Source organism: Misgurnus anguillicaudatus, chromosome 21 (assembly GCF_027580225.2).
Source record: "Misgurnus anguillicaudatus chromosome 21, ASM2758022v2, whole genome shotgun sequence".
NCBI lineage: Eukaryota > Metazoa > Chordata > Actinopteri > Cypriniformes > Cobitidae > Misgurnus > Misgurnus anguillicaudatus.
In genome coordinates, this window is record NC_073357.2 from 5,507,077 (window position 1) to 5,524,797 (window position 17,721).

Genomic DNA, 17,721 nt, shown 5'->3' on the forward strand with positions numbered 1-17,721 from the left:
TCTGAATCGGACAGGTGATCTTATTCACAGCTATTTTTATGTACTACGTTTTTGATCAGTAAGTCCTTATCGATCTAAAATCACTATTAGTTTGACTCGCATTTGAAAAAGCAACGCTCATCAAACATAATTATAAAACATATATTCTTTATTATCATAAAAATACCTGAAAAAGTTTGAAGAACGGCAATATAAATATATCCTTAAGACATTTTCTGGAGCTGCACGTAATCATAGCTGTGTGTGTATTGTTCTGCGTCTACAGCGCATTCTGAGTTTCTGCACGAGAGCGCCCCCTGGCTTTTGGATGTAGCGGCATTTCACCGTAATTCATTAAGAAGCATAGCAAGCATTATCGGCCGATCGATCGGAGCATCCCTAGTCCCCCTGGTAACTTTCAATGGCAGGGGACTATTTTCGGGCACTGCAAAATATCATTGCGCCTGCTGCAGCCTTGTTATTCGCAGAAAATTGCAACTGTTAATTTTCCGTCTGTCTTAGTACACGATGTAACTGCAGAAGAGTCAAGTTTAAAATAGGAAAAATATAAAAACTAATCGGATTCTATGGATTGTGCTAAGCTATGCTAAAAGTGGTAGCAGAGATCAGCTGAATGGATTCCAAAATGGTAAAAATCAAATGTTTTAACTTTAGGGGAGCTGGAAAATGAGCATATTTTCAAAAAAAGTGGAGTGTCCCTTTGAATGTAGATTAAAACATATTGCAGCATAATTTTAACACTTAAGATTTAATGCAATTTCTACACTGCACATTCCTCAGTACACAGCTTACTGAACGGCAATTGAGGCCACACCCCCTGCATGTACTTGCATTCCTCCATAACATGCATGGATAATTTCTTGAACCCTGCACACAAAATAATGTCAATGTCCATCTTTGCATGCATTCATGTAATTACATAAATTGGTTTAAAACTTCCTTGTGCTGTGTGTTCATATTAAAGGGTTTTTAATCAAATAAATCCAGGTTTGATCAGCTTAAAGGAATAGTCAATTTTCTTAAAAGAAAAATCCAGATAATTTACTCACCACCATGTCATCCAAAATGTTGATGTCTTTCTTTGTTCAGTCCAGAAGAAATTATGTTATTTGAGGAAAACATTGCAGGATTTTTCTCATTTTAATGGACTTTAATAGACACCAACACTTAACACAACAAGTTTTTTTCAGTTTCAAAGGACTATAAGTGATCCCAAACGAGGCATAAGGGTTTTATCCAGCGAAACGATTGTCATTTTTGACAATAAAAAAAAGCACTTTAAAACCACAACTTTTCGTCTAGATCCGGTCCAGCGCGACCTAACGTAAATGCGTAGTGACGTAGGGAGGTCATGTGTTACATATATAAAACGCACATTTGTGGACTATTGTAAACAATAAACTGACACAAAGACATTAATTAGTATAATTCAACAAACAACACCGTCGGAACGGTCCTCTTTCAACACACTTGTAAACGCTGGGGCGGAGTTTCACGTTCGTCCTCTGTGACCCTTTTGGCGTCAGGAAGTATTGCGTGGGGTCACCCTGACGCTTTTAGGACCGGAGGAATATGAGAGGTTGTAGTTTAAAAGTGCATATTTTTTATTTTTCTTGTCAAAAATGACAATCGTTTCGCTAGGTAAGACCCTTATGCCTCGTTTGAGATCATTGGTACTCCGTTGAAAAAAACTGTTGAGTTAAGTGTTGGTGTCCATTAAAGTCCATTAAAATGAGAAAAATCCTGCAATGTTTTCCTCAAAAAACATAATTTCTTCTTGACTGAACAAAGAAAGACATCAACATTTTAGATGACATGGTGGTGAGTAAATTATCTGGATTTTTCTTTTAAATCAAATGAAATAATATATTAATCATTTAATTTCTAAAGTAAGTTCCAATAAATCATTTAGAGTATTTGTATTGCTAAGAAATATAACTAGAAGTGGATTTGTTGGTTGCCACTAGTCTGGCTTGTTTCAATGCAGGTCTACAGAAATGTTTTTGCTTTACACTTGCTGAATGTGCAGTTACTTCTAAGCCTTTATCAGGTATCCACCAATCTGAATCATTTTATCACTGAATCCATTTACACAGATTTGAAAGGAGGGATCGCGGTCTGAGACTGCGTGTTGTTATGGGAAGATTTTCTCTTTCTCTTTGATTGAAGAATTTTCTCATTCAGCCCGTTTCTGTCTCGGAGGATTTGCTTTTCACACAGAAAATTAAATGAGATGCGGCGTCCGCGTTTCTAAAGGGATCAGACATTTGGGGCGACTGAAGGACGGGTCTGTCCCACGTGGCGTGTGGGGAAAAACTGAATGAGAAATGGCCAGCATGTCATTAGGATCACAGGAGAGAAAAGTTGGCCGAAGAGAGTAGCTGAAATGAGCTGTGGTTTAAAATGAGAGACAGCAGCGTCCTATCACACTTTTATCCTTCACTCGTCTCAGGAGATGAGTTTGACCCGAGGGGTGCCGCGACAAAAGACAAGAGGAGGAGCTGTAGACGGTTCTGCACAACAGACAGCTTTTGTGGAGCTGAGCTGGTTACTTTGTCTCATGTAGTATTACTACAAGTGTTAAAGGAATAGTCTACTCATTTTCGAAATTAAAATATGTTATTAGCTTAACTAAGAATTGTTGATACATCCCTCTATCATCTGTGTGCGTGCACGTAAGCGCTGGAGCGCGCTGCGACGCTTCGATAGCATTTAGCTTAGCCCCATTCATTCAATGGTACCATTTAGAGATAAAGTTAGAAGTGACCAAACACATCAACGTTTTTCCTTTTTAAGACGAGTAGTTATACGAGCAAGTTTGGTGGTACAAAATAAAATGTAGCGCTTTTCTAAGCGGATTTAAAAGATGAACTATATTTTATGGCGTAATAGCACTTTTGGGAGTACGCTCCCCTTCTCACTCTCATAATGGGAGAGGGAGGGTGTTACTGCGCTGAGTCGAAGTACTCCCAAAAATGCTATTACGCCATAAAATGTAGCTCCTCTTTTAAATCCGCTTAGAAAAGCGCAAGAAGGCTGCCTCCCCGGGTTGAAAACCCCCTAGGAGAAAAAAACCCCGGACTTTTTAGCCGGGGAAGTAAAAAAAGTCCTAGGAGGGATAAACCCTTGGGAGATATATATATATATACATTGAAACGGATAAGGAGATTAAGCGGGTTCTGCCGGTGGTCATTGGTCAGGCATCAGCTGGGCATCACGTTGAAGAACAGCCAGTAGATCAGAGGTGTGCCGACTTTCACATTCAAACTAGGTGCGAATATTTGACACAGATGCTAACTCGCTACAATAATAATAGTAGTTCTCTATGGCGAACATAGACGAGCTGTTAGCATTAAAGTCATTGACTGTGTTTACGTGCACCAAATTCCGTCTATCTGAACGAATTCAATCCAATTGCAGATTACGAAATAACACTTCATATGTACCTTTAACATTGCAGTCTGATTCAAAAGTTCGTTAACACGCATATTCTATATCAGTGGTCTCCAACATGGTGCCCGTGGGCACCCGATTTCCCACATGGAGTCTGTGAGTTGCCCCCAAAGCACATTTTATTAAAAGTCTCAATTTTAATATTTATTTATTACATATTTTTATATTAGCTTGGCTTCTTTTATGTATGTTAACATTTTAAACAACGATAAAACATATCAACAAATAAAATTAAATAAAATCAACAATGTTGTGTAAAGCAGGGCTAGTCAACTGGCGGCCCGCGGGCCAAGTGCGGCCCGCCAATCATCTTTATCCGGCCCGCCGGTCACCTATGGCCGTTTCTCAATCGGAAGGCTGCAGTCTCCGGATGTCGCATATGCAAACTGCATATGTCATCAAGTTTAAGTTAACTGAGCATTACATTCACAACTCATAAGCATATTAACACAATTTACAATTAACTAAGAATAATAGTCAACTTTATAATTGTTAAAATTCTGAAATAAGACTTACTGACGTATGCAGCCTGGAAATGCGACCTCCGGAGGCTGCAGCCTTCGGATTGAGAAACGACTATAGTCTGATTTAAATTCACCGTGGTTACTTTACCTTTCCACTGTACATGACAAATGACAGCCGAAAACATGGAAAGTGAGTCAGAAAGGGGCTGCCAACCGTGGGTGCTTTATTATCTGATTCAATTCGAGCTTTGGATGCGTTAAAGTAAAATAAACTTATGCGGCTTCACCGCATGTGACGCGGCGACCGGAAGTGATTTATTTCAGTGTGTTCCAATCAAAACTGTGTGCAAAGTAAAAATTATTAATATTTTTTTTTCACTTTATCAGTAACACTTGAATACTTTAAAAACGATTGATTACTGGTAAGTAAATTATTAACTATAAATATATTCGTTGATTAAAGGTTTTCTCCCCTGACAGATTTACGATTAAACTACAATTTTATTACGACTGCCACTAGGGGGCGAACTCCCGACAGTTATATCTGTAATGTACAATGGAAAGGCTGTTTAGCGTATATATCTATAAAATATAAAAAAAAGAAAACATGTAGTGCAGTTTTAGTCATTAGGAGTGGCTATATGTTGTGAATACTTGACATGTAACAATTAATTAAAGTTAAACAGTTATAAACAAAATATGTTTTAGAGTGTTGATCTTTTACACTTTTACACTTTTACTTTTATGTTGCAATTGTTTCTAAATATTAAAAAAGAAAATTAGTTTTCAGTAATTAAAAGGCAACACACTGGATACAAGAAGTGTGCATTTGTTTTGAAAATGCATGCTTTTTAATGTTTTTTTATATACTATAAAAAAAGTAACAAAAACAACAACAACAACACACACACACACACACACACACACACACACACACACACACACACACACACACACACACACACACACACACACACACACACACACACACACACACACATATATGGTCAAAATAAAAAAATATGGGTAAAAGTTTGGCCGGCCCTCGTCATATTTACAATTTTTAAATCTGGCCCTCGAAGAAGAGTAGTTGAAGACCCCTGGTGTAGAGTATATCAAAAAAGTTAGGGCTGTGCAAAAAACTGCATCGATTCTTATGCATCGCATAGGGTCTATAATCGAGTTTACGCATCATCTCTGGATAAATAAACAAGGTCAAAGTTGGAGAAAGTTGTTCTTAAATTGCTTTCGGCTTTGGAGTGAAAACACAATTTTTAAATGGCACAATTTTATTGCTTTATGTAATGTTACGAATATATAAACCCTGCAGAATGTACAGCGGGTGTCCTCATTCCTTTAATAATGCATGTTGCCAATGCTTTCTCCTGCATGGTTTTGCAACAAGTCAGGTGTGGTACAAAAATAAGACCTAGTGAAGATAAGCACAAGTCACTGCGCATGTGGACATGGTATTTTTTAGGTCTAATTGAGAAAATACTACGATCAATTTTCTTCTGTTAATTTGATCACAGATTGGTCTACACACCACTCCCTTTAATCCGGTCTAATTTAGGCTTTTCAGTGTCCAACAGCACCACCTATCTTAAATTCACATAGGACTGAAGCGTTAACGCTTGATAGAAGGCTTGTCTGAAGCGTGGCCAACAGCCAATCACAGTGACCGCCAGTGATGCGTGGGTCAATGTATAAACAACCCGCACCCGACGGACGTTCCCTGGCCCGCATTTTTAAAAGTAGTAATTATTTAAAATAGTTAACTGGCATCTTTATTTCAAACGACCCGACCGACCACGACCCGAATATCATTAAAAATATTTTTGGATGACTCGTAACCGCGGGTAACCGCAGGCACCCGCTCATTTCGGATCAACCGTCGCATCACTGGTGACCGCAACACATGCTCCGGTTTTCCATAAACATAATTGGCTGGCTCTGCCTTGGTTATTTGTAATCTGATTGGCTGACGCACGCGTTGCCGGCTGAAAACTTGAGAAATATTCAACTTCTGCCACGAGCAACGACAGTGACACAGCGCCGACGGATCCACAATTCAGTTCGGCAACGCCTGACGTCACCCATTAAAAGTGAATGGGAAGCGTTAACGCTTACGCCCCATGTGAACAGGCTTGATGATGAAATATCTGAAGATGATTACTTGTTTCGTCTTTGGCATGAAAGCACAGTTTGTCTGTCATTTGCTTCACATTTCCGCTTTGTGGCCAACGAGTCAGGAAAACCACATCAGAAAACCACATTAAAACTAATTTTTGCAATTATGCTATTTTTAATAGGCCTACTTCTGTTACAGTTCACTGCTGTAAAGTACATAGCATGTTTTTACTATATTTCTTTCTTCCATCTTCACTTTTAATACAGCTTTTTAACTAGATTCATTTGTGTGGCCAAAATGCACTACAACGTTTATTAATGTAAAGTAAGTTTAATTGGTTACACTAATTTGCATCAGTTGTACAATATTACCATCTAGGTTAAAGCTCGCCACGCAAGTAGGCGTTTTTGACGATACCGAATAATACGCAACTCAATCTGCTGTAATGACTTTTCTGACCCCGAAATGCGCAGTGGGAACCAGCTGTGACGTGAACTGTGAAGAGGTCTATACAAAACTTGTGTATTTGTGACTATATGTGTATAACTGAATGGTGATTAATTTAAAAATGATGTCAATCTTCTGATCTTCTGAATTTATTGTACTTTTTCGCCCCAAAATATTGATCTTGTAAGATAAGAAAGTTTCCATTGCAAAGACTATGTTGTTACTCTGTAATTTACAGTATGTTCAAATCGTTAATAAGTCTTTCTTTCGGTCTGATTCAGTCAAACATGATCGTAAACTCTGACGATCATATTAGAACTAAAAGTAATGCAATAACTAAATCTATATTTCGTTGGTCAAAGTTTTTATACTTCCATTCCCAAAAGAGTAAATGCATGCTTGATAAGCACCAAACGTTACTTGAAATTTGTTACTGTATACTTGGCTAAGATGCAGTGTAATATTAAGTGTAAATAAAAACAAAAATTGCGATTGCGACTAACTGTAAATATATTTTTTGGCTTTCGGAAATGGGCACGGATCTTCCTGGACCGGTAGCCATGCCAGGCGGGGTGGTAGGTGCGGGCCAAGTCAAGATGGCGGGTGCCATGCCAGGACGAGGTGGCAAGCGGAGATCAGCAGGGTGAGAAATAGCAACTTATTATGTTCAGCATTACTACTCTCTGCATTCAATTTAAAAATATTCCTGCTAGGTCTGATTTCTTTTATTTCACCATGTATTGTTTATGGTTATACTTTTTAATTACAATACAAATATTTTTTTAACTTTAGATTTTGCTATTTTTAAGAGGTTTTACTGTCTAATCTTTCATCAGAATGTACTAACTTGCTTCTCTGAAATGATTATTTCTAACCTCTCCTCTCCAACCATCTGCCTTCCTCTGTGGTATGAAGTATTTTATGATCCTATCAAAAGGATCAAATCTGCTGTATTTTTTTTACATCAAAATCCAGTTTTACTCATAAATACGTCAGATAATGAAAGTTAAATGGCTAGAAGAATGATACAAATATTAGATAATAAGAAAGAAATATTTTGTGAAACCTGTGAAAACAGTAAGCTAGTAAAGCTTATCTCATCTCATGTATTTTTTTATTGACCAAGTCAAAGCACTGACAGTACCGATATATTTGGGTATTCATTGAATCTTGTGGGCACAGAGTTATCAAAGTGTTTGACGTCAGCAAGTCCTAAACTGAAAAGTTTGGCCGATTTATTTGCCTGGTGTTTACTGTCACAGAAAACTAAAAGGTTTAAAAATCTGATATTTTCAGACTTTCAGAGTGCTTAAGTTTTATTTAGCTGGAATAAGCTGTATTTGGGTGTTATACCACTCTTAAGAGGCCACTATTGGTCAAAAAATAGTCACTGGGGCCATACCCCAAAATAAGTTGCTATTTTGGTATAAATGGTACATATTTAGGACCTTTTTAATGTATGATGTACTGTATATTAAAGGCACAATATGTAGGATTTTCATCACTAGAGGTCGCTATTTCACCATAACACAATAAAGGCAAAGCCTAAAGGCAGGGTGCATGATTTCTGAAAGCCAATGTTGACATTTGAAATCACCTAAACAAACACGCCCCTACCCCAATAGAATCTGGACCTTCTTTTGATAGACCCGCCCCACACATACACAACCCAGGCAACAATGTCGGTTAGTAAACACGCACCTTACTGCTGATTGGCTACAAGTGTGTTTTGGTAGTCTTTAATGACATTATGAAGAAGAGTGGAACGATGGGAGATGTAGAGACGTCTCCTCACATCTAGAGACGTATGGAATTCACTAATCATGTTCACTGAGGTAATCGATACATTATTTATTACCTTTTATGTTTGATCACATTATTTTATACCATCGTAATGAATTAGCTGCAAGGCACAATAGCTGCATGCTAGATGCTGTATAACCGCCACATCCGCATTTGTATAATCTAGTTTCCACAACCAGAAACTGTGGATATTTGTTATATGACTCTATTGTAATTGATTCTTTGTGGAGTTTACCAGAAGTTACATTTGTTCCACAAAAGCCGTTTGTTTTTGTTGTTACTGCTGAAATGTATATACATATACATATACATTATTATTATCCTTATTTCATCACTGACTGTTTATCTTCAGTGAGCTTGAGTTTTTTGTCTTCTTTTTTATGCTTGTATAAGTTTTTTATGAGAATTATGAAAATTCTATGGCATTAAAGATTTTAATAACATAAAAGCCTTATTAAAAGAAAAATAATATTTCATTATCATAATATAAAATGAATCCTATTGTAATTTGGTCATATTGCCCAGTGCCCACCCCTAGTGCAGATAACAAGTCACCCAAAGGGTGACAATTACATGGGAGACAAGTAAAAAGGCATTGTTTAAAGCAACACTATGTAGTTTTTTTACCTTTAAATAATGTCTCTAAAATTATTTCAGTGATAGAACAACTTTTAACTGGACAAAGTGTACTGTTGCTGCAACCTGAGCAGCCTCCTAGCTGCTACAAGCACACTCTGAAAGTGGCAGTGGAGGGTAGAGCACACAGCCCCGCCCCTCCCCCTGCTTGCAGAAGAGTGTCTGATACCAGGCACTGTTGCGCTTTTCAACCACATGGGGGAGCTGTAAGTCATTTTTACATGGAAACTACATAGTGTTGCTTTAAAATAGGAATATCTCTGGATTTTCAAATACTTGGGGACTGTTGGAATAACGTAAGTACACATGTCTATGAAATATATCACACTGTGCAAGACGTTCTTGGATATTTATTACAAAAATCTTACATATTGTGGCTTTAATCTACCACTCCTACTATGGAAACCAATAAACAAGGATCTGTTTATAATTTTATAACAGATATGTAGATTTTTTTAAGAAATGTAAATTGACGACTACTAGACTAAAACATTAATCGTTTATATTGCTCATCTAATGTTCTGCTGTTGTGTTTACTTCACATGTAGTATATTGTCCATAAGCATTAGGTAGTTTCCATGGAAAACACACTTCACCTGTCCACACAATAACATGAGAAGGTTTTGTTCTCTGGGTATGACATTGTCCTCACATAACCATGCTACAAACTTTCATGTATGACAATAGGGCTGCGTCCGAAATCGCATACTGTGACAGTAGGCGCTATATGGATAGTACGAATTAATTCAGATGTACTAGATCATCCATGTTAATACATCACGTGACATACGTCGTCATAACAACAGGTTAGTCGTCAACTGGAATGATGTTAAAGGGACAGTAAGTAGGGTTTTAAGTGTTTTATTAATCAAAATCAATGTCTTTATTCATAAATATGTCCTCGTTGGTGTCAAATGACCTCTGACAGTGATCTGACTTTTCTTTGTAAGCTTAGAATTTTTTATCTTTACTTACATTGAACGGGTAAGTCCAACGAGGCTTCCATGTCATTCCGCCATACGGATAAACTATAATAGCAGAGAGGGACAAAAAGCACTAACCTACCAACGCGTTCCCACAATGCGTTTTCATTCAGAACACGTGAACCAACGTGCAACGGACAAGGAGATCAATGATTACATAACCGCTACCGTAGTTGCAGCACGCATTTGGAAAAGCGAGGCGCTAGAGAGCAATGTTCGTTTGAATGCAAAATACAATTTCACCACTAGATGGGGTAAATCCTACTTATTGTCCCTTTAAGCCAGCGCAATTTAACCACAGGGGACAGCTGTTTAATATATGTTTGCATTTGAATAAAGCTGCGTTATTGTTTTGGGCATTTTTCATTAAAAAAAATGCCCCTCCGTCTTCTACGTCGTTGGATAACTTCTCTCCTGGGGATCACAAGATAGCAAGTGTCCATCGATTGAACACTTCGGGATCTTGCCGGAAGTAGTAGGTACTTTTTGCGTACTGTTTTTCGAATACTATGAATTCGGACATACTACTCGCTTTTAGCCTACTATATGGTATGGAAGTAGGCAGTTTCGGACGCAGCCAGGGACGCCATCTTTAATTTGACATGAATAAAGCGAGGCTAATAAAACTACTGTACATTTTCAATTGTTTATTTCAGAAAACTCTTCTTTTAAGTTTGTAAGATAGTATGACATGTTGAATCAACTGTACTGTTTCTCGAAAACTTTGAATTGAACGTAGCATGCCATGTACTGTGAATAAGGTCGATTTTGCATTCTTGTACTGTGATGTTTCATTGCATGTTAACCATGTTGACCATATTTGATAGGGGATTGTATGAATTGTAAGAGATGTTTTCTGTTTGTGATTGAGTTTTGCTTTTTTAGAGATTGTGATTGGCTTCTGTTGTCTGTTTTGATTGGCTTATGTTAAATGTTTGCTGTCGTCTGTTTTGATTGGCTTGTGTTAAGTGTTTGCAATTGGCTTTTGCTTCCATTATTCCGTTTTTTGTTGGCTTCCAATGTCAGTTTTATTTTGGGTTGTGCCGTTTGTTTCAGTTTTATGTTATTTCTGTATTATTTTTCTTTAAGCAAAGTGTTGTTGCCGTACATAAGAGTTGCTTATTTGGTTTCTCTTTCTTTTTAGAATGGATTTCGACGACGAGGACGGTGAAGGACCCAGCAGATTTTCAAGGTAAACATTTGACACATTTGAATGAAATTAGCCCCATACATCATGTCCTTTTGTTCTGTTTTCTATTGATGTCTTTCAGCAGTGCAAGAAAATTTGTGCCATTTCAAAACATCTCATGTTTTGTTGTCCTCAACTTATGGTTTCCTTTCAGTTCATTTTCTTTGTAAAGGAGCTGTATCCATATTTACACTGCGGCTGACGGTAAAGATCCTACACTGTTAGCTCTTGCATTGCAATGGAGATACTGCCCCCTACTGGACATGGAGGAGTCAATCCAGCAAATTCTGCCCCCCAAATAAAAATAATTATTTAGTAATTCTCATTTAAAGAACATATGTAATAAAAAAGCAAGCGCAATTAGATTTAGAATTAGTAAATAATGATAGATAGATTATTTTTGGGTGTACTGTCCCTTTAACCATTAAAGGCTTGCCATACATACTAATATAAGGGCTATTTTATATACAGTACTGTAATGTGAGCCCACATTTTTTTATCTTTCAAAAAATATTCATCAATTACTGCTTCATTTTATGAGGCATTTTTGCTATTAGTGAGTTTATATCTTGGGATACAGATACCTTAAAATGTTGAGTTTGTTTTTTGTTTTGTCTTCATCCAGTCATGACCAATGATCACATTTCATGATTTTATTTCCATTTTTAAACAAAAACAAGTATAATATAAAGACACACACAGAGCTCAGATGCAATATATGCAATTTTTTGTAGTAAAAATGCATCTGACGTTCACGTTTCAGGCAATTTCCTAATGATATTTCTCATCACTGCATTTTCTCTTACAGGTATGATGACGATCAAATTCCAGGTGATAAGGAACGTTATGCCAGGTAGGGCTATCTCATAGATGCTCCCTCAGGATAGCTAGAAATCGGGGTAGGCAGTAGCCCCACCTGCCACCTACAGGATTCAACATCATTCGCTCAGCTTGGCCTCATATGTCCGACCCTGTTGAGTTATAGTTTAATTATCCTCGGCTGATGCGCTCATCCAAAATATGTGCAGTTTCCTTGAGCCATTGCTCTCCGCAGACCAATACTGTAGTAGGTTCTCATTTTCCGCTTAAAAGATCTGACAGCATTTTTTATGAAGTCCCTTGAAGTCAGGAAAATGAACCAAAAAGCCAGATTAGTTTGAGATCAGTTCAGTGTTGTTGTAGATCAGTTCATACTGATATCTTTGCCTAGTGCTATTTTGATATACTGTAGCAAACATACGTATTTTTCATATCTTCAGAGCACGCAAGTCCCAGATGCCATCGTTGACGTATGTAAAATTCATAATTCTCTATTTAGTATTTTTTGTTGAAGTTTTAGCGTATAATGTCTAAGTAAAGGAGGGCAGATATAGGTAGAACATTTCAGTATCGTTGACAATTGCGAACAAGAGGATTCCTAGCCGCTGACTGACTTCAATCCAGACTCTCAAAAAAACGTCTTTTTATTATTTTGTGCATAGGGCAGAAAGAGGAAAAGTTTTTAAATTCACTTTTGAACTTGTAGTTTATAAAATAATAAAAATATGTTTGATTGTTTTATGACTTTGAATTTAGTGTGCGGCTAGCAATTATCTTGCTTTCAATTACATTTTTATTTATTTATTTTTCATTTTTTGGCTCTGCGCACCTGTAACAATTGAACTTTAATTGGTTGAAGCGCAACATTTTTTTTTTTAGTTTGTTGTATATCGATGAAATGAAAGTGAAAATTTCCTCATGTCTTTACCAACTTTTTATTCCATAGCAATGTGCTATTGAACACACTTTATAAAGCTGCAATCCGTAACTTTTCCCTCTCTATCGCCATCTCTGTTTAAAGCATAAAATTGCAGATATTTGCAGTAATTTTCTAAACATTTGTTTAGTTTCGCCTCGCTACTCTGTGCAGATAAATCTGATTTCTGATTTCTGCTGCATTTGTTCTGCTTCAATTAAAACATAAATGTTCGACATGAATCATATTGCAAGAACCAAAAAATCCACCCTATCCTTCTTTCTTAATCCCCATTATAAAAAAACGGTCTCAATAGACAGGCCGTTTTGATTCTCTTGTTAATGTGACATCACACTGATAAAGCCCCGCCCATGGCCACTGACTGACCCCAAAACTTTTCTAAATGTGTTTGTTACCACATTGTAGTGTTAATACTATTGTCTCAAGAGTGTATTTACAGGAGTCAGATCTATTTTTATCCAGAAACACTTACTGTCTGTTGGAAATTTGCATTTAAACTCTTCACCATCTGTTTACAGATGTGACAAAACGTTACAAAGACGGAAGGCATAAAATGCGTAAAAAAGGCGTTCACCCCGATCAAATTACAAAACAATGGGTCTCATTCACTAAGCATGCATACGCACACATTTGTGCATAAATTGTGCATATGGATGTTTTTTCGAACAAATCATTGATTTTAACTAAAACTTTCAGACCTAAATTTCTTTTAAATGTATAAAAAATACAACTAGTACCACACATATGCTATAATCAAATACTATTATAATTTATATAATAATGTTGACATAATATTTACATGATTATATTTTATATCATAATATTTTCATTATTATAATTTTTATTATTATATTACACATTATTATATAGGCTATATTATTTTTTTCTACACTAGAAGATGGGCATAATGACAAACTTCACGCTTTGCTTTCTCGCTCCAAGCATCTGCTTAATGCCTAATGTAGCCTAAACGTAATGTAAATGTCCATGTTATTACCAATAATACATTTAATCACAGATTTTATTAAGCTATTTTGCGTCTGTGACAAACTGCTCTAAACATTTTCTGTGTAAATTACATGAAAATTTTCTTGGGAAATTCAAATGTGTCAAATTATTAGTCAACGAGACCCATTATTTTTCACTTGCCGTTGTGAATTGGCCAAAAGTTATAAACACTGTTTTAATTGATTTTCCTTAATTTTTACCCCCAATAGGTTGCGGATTGCAGCTTTATTTGTAAAGATTAATTGAAAGATTAGCTTATTAAATTAAAACAATATGTATGTATGTTTTAATTATGCAAACAATGCTTTAAAGGATTTTCAAAGTAATTTAACTCTTAACTATCCAGTATTGAATTCATAGCATTCATTTAAAGTAATTTATTGGTAACAGTAGAACTGATATAACACAAGAAAATACTAATTATTCAAGCAATTATTTCAATACACAGCCAGTAATAAAAAAATCGGTCAGTCCATTTTAAGGCTGTGAGTGTTTTATTGTTAATATTGTTTGATAACTCATTCTTTTTATTTGATATTAATTACTTAATAGACTGTGACATTTAATTTCTTAATATTGACAGACTTGTCTCCAGTGTTTAGATTCAGTTTATTATTTACATTCAACATTATTGATGTGGTTACATTAAAATCTCAAATTGGGCATTTTAAAATGCAAAAAATAAATTGTGCCTGAGGTGTGTTAGTGTGTGCGCTTAAAAGTTGTTAGTTGTCAGTAACAATTATTCTTTATGCTGTACAACACATGCTAAAGCAGACTAAAGCCTGAAGTATAGTTCAGTTTTTATGCGTATGCGAGGGTCCACGTACAGTGACGCAAATTTTGTCATCAAAACAGTATGGGCACAATGTACGTACAATATACTTTGTACGTACAGGAGCATGTAGTATGTAGACCAGGAGAGATATTGGATTTTGTCGCAATGCTTCGAACAAGTGAAATAAATGATTCTTTACAAGGCTGTGCCTTCCATACGCTTGCATACACGTAAAACAAAAACGAACTATGCTCCAGGCTTTAGTTTTGTTCTATTTTATTATGGTCTTGGTACTGACGTATCAGTACTTACAGCATCACTTATCATACTTTCACAGTACCTGTGATCTCTTAAACATTCAAACTTTTGCTCAGTGTTGTATCTGTCATTACAAGCTAATAATAGACGAACTGTTACTTTGTACGTCCAGAGAGAACCACAGCGAGATTGAGCGCCGCCGGCGTAATAAGATGACCCAGTACATCACAGAGCTGTCGGATATGGTGCCCACTTGCAGCGCGTTGGCAAGGAAACCAGACAAGCTGACTATCCTTCGTATGGCGGTCTCACACATGAAGTCCATGAGGGGAACGGGAAACACATCGACCGATGGAGCGTACAAACCATCCTTTCTTACCGAACAGGTGTGTCGAGATCTCATCATTTTGATTTATACCGGTGGTTGTTGAATAACTTTAGGAGGACCCACATTTTGCATTGGCAATGCAGCAAGTACCATATTTATATCCCTGTCACAAGTGAACCTGTATTTAATGTAGTAAAGGTACTTTCATGACCCTATCAGAACAGATTTGTGATTTATTAAATTTTTTTGGGGTGGCAACTCGTCAGTTACTAACCTACTTTTTTCAGACGGCAAAGTTAACTTTCCTATCTTAATTTTCAGAGCATATTGCTAGCAACTCCATAGTCAAGAAACTGTAACGAAGTAGTAGTAATGACATTTTATAGAATTCGCTTAAACTTCTTTGGACACTTCTGTTTTGACTGCGACAGGAACTAAAACACTTGATACTTGAGGCAGCTGATGGCTTTCTGTTCGTGGTGGCGGCTGAGACAGGTCGCGTCATCTACGTGTCCGACTCCGTGACTCCCGTCCTGAATCACCCCCAGTCCGAGTGGTTCGGCAGCACGCTGTTTGAACAGGTTCATCCGGATGATGTGGACAAACTGAGGGAACAGCTGAGCACCTCTGAGAACTCCATGACAGGTAAGAGACTGAAATTATTAGGATGGGAGACGTTTTGGTTATGGAGTCAGATAGATGATTTTTGTGTTCTTAGCCTGGTTAAATTCCAGGGAATTGATCTTTCTGATTGACATGTTTTTCACATAAGTTATCTGTTTCATATGTACAGTCTTGACTGGGGAGTCAAATTTTCCAGTGGTCAGAGTTCCCAAGATCATGGAAAATAGATTGGAATCAATGGAAAATCAAGATAATATGTATAATGCTATCACATGTATAAAACCGAAAATAACCTTTGACCATTGAGGGTCCTCTTCCAGACATTTTTGGACTTATGTGTAAAAAAATGAAAGGGATAGTTCACCCAAAAATGAAAATTGATGTTACCCACTGACTTTCATAGTATGTGTTTATACTAATATGGAAGTCAACTGGCGCTTTTCCATTGGGTGCTGCGATGTGGCTCGGCACAATGCGATCCAGCTCGCTTTACTTGGGCTCGGTTTGCTTCTCCGTTGCAGTTTAGTACTGCTTAAACTCACTTATATTAAAGGACAAATGATAAATTGCTCTTTTCCTTTATGATAAATTGCACTTTTCCTTGCGTCATTTTCCTGTCAGGGTTGCCAGATCCATGTAACAAAACCACCCCAATGGCCATTCAAAACAGTGTTGTTTTTGGCAGCCCTTTCAGTTTTAGTGTAGTCTTTTGGACGAAAATGCTTTTTAGTTTTAGTCACGTTTTAGTCACTTATAAACTTGATAGTTTTAGTCAAGCTTTATTCGATGAAAACGCAAAAAGGTTTTAGTCAAGTTGTAGTCGATGAAAACGCAAAAAGGTTTTAGTCAAGTTTTAGTCGACGAAAACGCAAGAAGGTTTTAGTCAAGTTGTAGTCGATGAAAACGCAAAAAGGTTTTAGTCAAGTTGTAGTCGACAAAACGCAAAAAGGTTTTAGTCAAGTTGTAGTCGATGAAAACGCAAAAAGGTTTTAGTCAAGTTGTAGTCGATGAAAACGCAAAAAGGTTTTAGTCAAGTTTTAGTCGACGAAAACGCAAAAAGGTTTTAGTCAAGTTTTAGTCGACGAAAACACAAAAAGGTTTTAGTCAAGTTGTAGTCGATGAAAACGCAAAAAGTTTTTAGTCAAGTTTTAGTCGACGAAAACACAAAAAGGTTTTAGTCATGTTTTAGTCGACCAAAACGCAAAAATGGTTTTAGTCATGTTTTAGTCGACGAAAACAGAAAAATGGTTTTAGTCATGTTTTAGTCCAGGGGTTTTCAAACTGGGTGGCGGGGCCCCCAGGTGGGCCGCGAGATGGTGCCAGGGGGGCCCCAGTTTTATGACATTTTATAAAATACATTAATTTATCATGAAATCTGTGTAATTAAACATAAAAAATAAGGCTACTAACCAAAAGCACTACTTTTTTGTATAATTTAATATGTGTTTTAGTAAAATGTTGAGTTTAGACCAGTTTTTTGTCACAAATTTTCTTGCGAAGGAATGCACCATACACAAGGGGGGCCGCACGCTGAAAAAGTTTGGGAACCACTGTTTTAGTCGACGAAAACGCAAAAATGGTTTTAGTCATGTTTTAGTCAACAAAAACGCAAAAAGGTTTTAGTCAAGTTTTAGTAAATTTTAGTATTAAAAAGTAGTCTTTAACAAATTAATTTAGGTTAAAAAGTATTAGAAATGGGCTAAGGTTTGACAAGTAGATACATGTAAACTTTAAGCTTACCATGAAATGTGTCACAGGTTGATTGTCAAGTTAAATTGAATATATATGATATGTTAACAGCGTGACTTGCTAGTTACTTTTAAAAAAATAGCAGCATGATGAGCCTTCAGGTGCTGCTTGAAG

At 36.7% G+C, this 17,721-nt stretch overlaps 1 protein-coding gene across 5 annotated transcripts in view; it reads left to right on the forward strand.

The window, feature by feature from the left end:
• Positions 1 to 17,721, forward strand: part of arnt2 (aryl-hydrocarbon receptor nuclear translocator 2) — a 144,342-nt gene that overhangs the window by 10,493 nt on the left and 116,128 nt on the right. For 2 of the 5 annotated variants that reach the window (XM_073859869.1, XM_073859868.1), the window contains exons 2-6: positions 7,020 to 7,138; positions 11,062 to 11,109; positions 11,915 to 11,959; positions 15,079 to 15,292; positions 15,666 to 15,879. In XM_073859869.1, the coding sequence (XP_073715970.1) occupies positions 7,020 to 7,138; positions 11,062 to 11,109; positions 11,915 to 11,959; positions 15,079 to 15,292; positions 15,666 to 15,879 (640 nt within the window). Of the gene's footprint in view, positions 1 to 7,019; positions 7,139 to 11,061; positions 11,110 to 11,914; positions 11,960 to 12,365; positions 12,396 to 15,078; positions 15,293 to 15,665; positions 15,880 to 17,721 lie in introns of all 5 variants that reach the window. The other 3 variants (XM_073859872.1, XM_073859871.1, XM_073859870.1) reach the window with 2 other exon arrangements.